General features: G+C 37.5%; 1 protein-coding gene across 1 annotated transcript; it reads right to left on the minus strand.

Annotated features, from left to right (window-relative positions):
- Positions 1-667: 667 nt before the first annotated feature.
- Positions 668-1,606, minus strand: LOC128051456 (olfactory receptor 2M5-like). Its single transcript, XM_052644046.1, has one exon. The coding sequence runs from the start codon at positions 1,604-1,606 to the stop codon at positions 668-670; it is 939 nt and encodes a 312-aa protein (XP_052500006.1).
- Positions 1,607-2,519: the final 913 nt, after the last annotated feature.

A 2,519-nucleotide genomic window follows, 5' to 3' on the forward strand; every position in this document is an offset into this window, starting at 1 on the left:
GGTCTTCCACTCAGATTCTTGAAGCTCACATAGTATATTCTAATTCTGCTGGTCTGAGACGGACACAGAACTGAACTTTATAGATACTATTAATAAAGGCAATAAGTAATTCTAAAGCAGATGATCAAAGAGCTACTCTGTAAACAGCGATGTGGATTGAAGACTTTGCATTTCCATAGGATTTAGAGATACTACATTCCTGTTTGGTGGAACAAAACAACACTGGAAACTTTATAATGCTCATTAATTTAACAAGTGAATGATTTTGAGCACCACCTGTGTGCTTGACAATATTCTTCATTCTACAGGTGCAGATATTGACCTTTCTCTCATGAAACAACAAGAAACTTGGCAAATATTATGGTACACGAGGCTATCAAGTATGAATGGCGTAGAGGGCTGATGAGCAAAATATCTTTTCCCTCATCAATGTATCATCTAGGACAATTTAACAGAAATTCCAAGATGGAGAAAGGAGGATTTCAAACATTTTTTTCTTCCAGATGAAGTCAGGTTGAGGGAAGCAGCTCTTAAAAATTGGTTGACTTTTTCAGGGATTATACAATATAATTCTTACAGGGATTATATTTTAATTTTTTTAAAAAAAAACGCCTCTTTGCATGTGCATCACTAAGATGGTTTGCAGCTAAAAGGAAAACTCTGCTCTCTATCTGGTGGACTGAAACCTCCCCATCAACTTTTTTAGTGAACATAGAACTTCTTTGTTTCTGAGACTGTATGCAAGAGGGTTCAGGAGAGGGGTAAGGACAGTCCCAAAGAGAAAGAGACCCTGGTTCAACTTTGGAGTCTTGGCAGAACCAGGCCTCATGTAGATGCACATACCTGGACCAAAATAGAGACCCACCACACAGAGATGAGAGGAGCAAGTGGCCAGAGTCTTGTTCCTGCCTTCTGGGGAGTTCATTCGGAGTACAGCAAGGAAGATGAGAACGTAGGAGGACAAGATGAGAGATAAGGGCAGCAGCAGGACTAGGATGCTGGTCACCACTACAGCCTTCTCATAGGCTGAGATGTCCTCACAGACAATCCTAAGAACAGCCATGACTTCACAGAAGAAGTGAGGAATCTCTCTGGGGCTACAGATGTGAAAATGTAAGGTGAAAGCAGTGTGGCCAAAGGAAGTAAGGGCACCTCCAGCCCAAGACATGGCAGCCATCTGCCAGCACATCCTAGGACTCATGATGACAGGGTACCGCAGGGGACTGCAGATAGCCACATAGCGATCAAAACACATGACAGTTATAAGGATGCATTCTCCAATGGCTACTGTCAGCGAGAAAAATATTTGAGTCCCACAAGCCAGGAATGAGATGCTTTGCCATCCAGAGAAGAAATTGGCCACCATCTTGGGTATGATGCTAGAGGTCAAAGTCAAATCCATTAAAGAGAGCTGACCGAGCAGGAAGTACATGGGGGTATGGAGCCGGGAATCCAACCAAATGAGGAGGACCAGAAGAGTGTTGCCAATGAAGGCAGCCATGTAGATGAGGAGAACAATGGAAACCAAAGCTGTGATGTATCTAAATTCTGGGAAGAATCCCAGGAGGATGAAATTTGTGGGTTCTGTCTCATTCCCTCCCCACATGGCTCTCTGCAATGACAACACAAAGGGAGGAGATTTATTTAAAAAAAAAAAAAAGTCAGTGCTGAAACAGTTTTTTTAAGTTTGTTTAAAATAATTTATAACAAAAATGATTAGCATAAAAGTGTTTATCCATGATCATCTGTATCAATTCTTAACTTTTTTTTTTCAGTAACCCTGAACCACAATCTAATGTACTTTAGAAACCAGAGTGTAAGTTTTTAAATGTGACTCGTTATCATTAATGTTTGAAATATATTTTCTTATATTAAGAACAATTTTTGATCATTACAGTTTTTTCTTTAGAATGGTAATGTTTGTTATTGGGTTGAGAAATCACAATCACCACCTGCACTTTTTCAGTTTTTTGCTGTTTTTAGAAAATAATGATATTTCCATTTTTATCCTTTCAATTATTTTCTTAGCAATATTTTTGAGGAATAATTTACATTTATTTCCAGGTCATATAGTCTTTATTTGCTCATGAAAAATAGTATTAATTTAATTTATATAAGGATTTAAAAAAATTTTTAATGCTCCTTTTTAATCAAAGCTTCTGGCTTCGGGCATTATAATCATACAATTAACTGGTCATTAGGTGTTTTGTAGTATGTACATTTAAGGTTATTTTAAGCTTTTAATCTAATCGACCCTTCTTTATACTCTGGCAAATAAATGCATTATGTCTACATGGTTTCGATACAATAAATTCATACCAAGTATCAATAAGGGAAAAAGGTATTTCTACATGAACTAGCAGGGTTCCTGATATTGTAAAATTCATATTACCTAAAACTTTAGTTATAGTATTTATGTGCATGATCAGCACAGAGAAATTTTAGGGCTCCTTTCTCTCAGGCTTAGGAACTTTTTCTTTTAAGACTCTCTGAGCTGTATACAATCCTTCTCCTTGCTA

Source organism: Budorcas taxicolor, chromosome 7 (assembly GCF_023091745.1).
Source record: "Budorcas taxicolor isolate Tak-1 chromosome 7, Takin1.1, whole genome shotgun sequence".
Lineage (NCBI taxonomy): Eukaryota > Metazoa > Chordata > Mammalia > Artiodactyla > Bovidae > Budorcas > Budorcas taxicolor.

Excerpts from the sequence above, each read along its gene's own strand:
- LOC128051456 (XM_052644046.1), bottom strand. The coding sequence starts at position 1,606 with ATGTGGGGAGGGAATGAGACAGAACCCACAAATTTCATCCTCCTGGGA.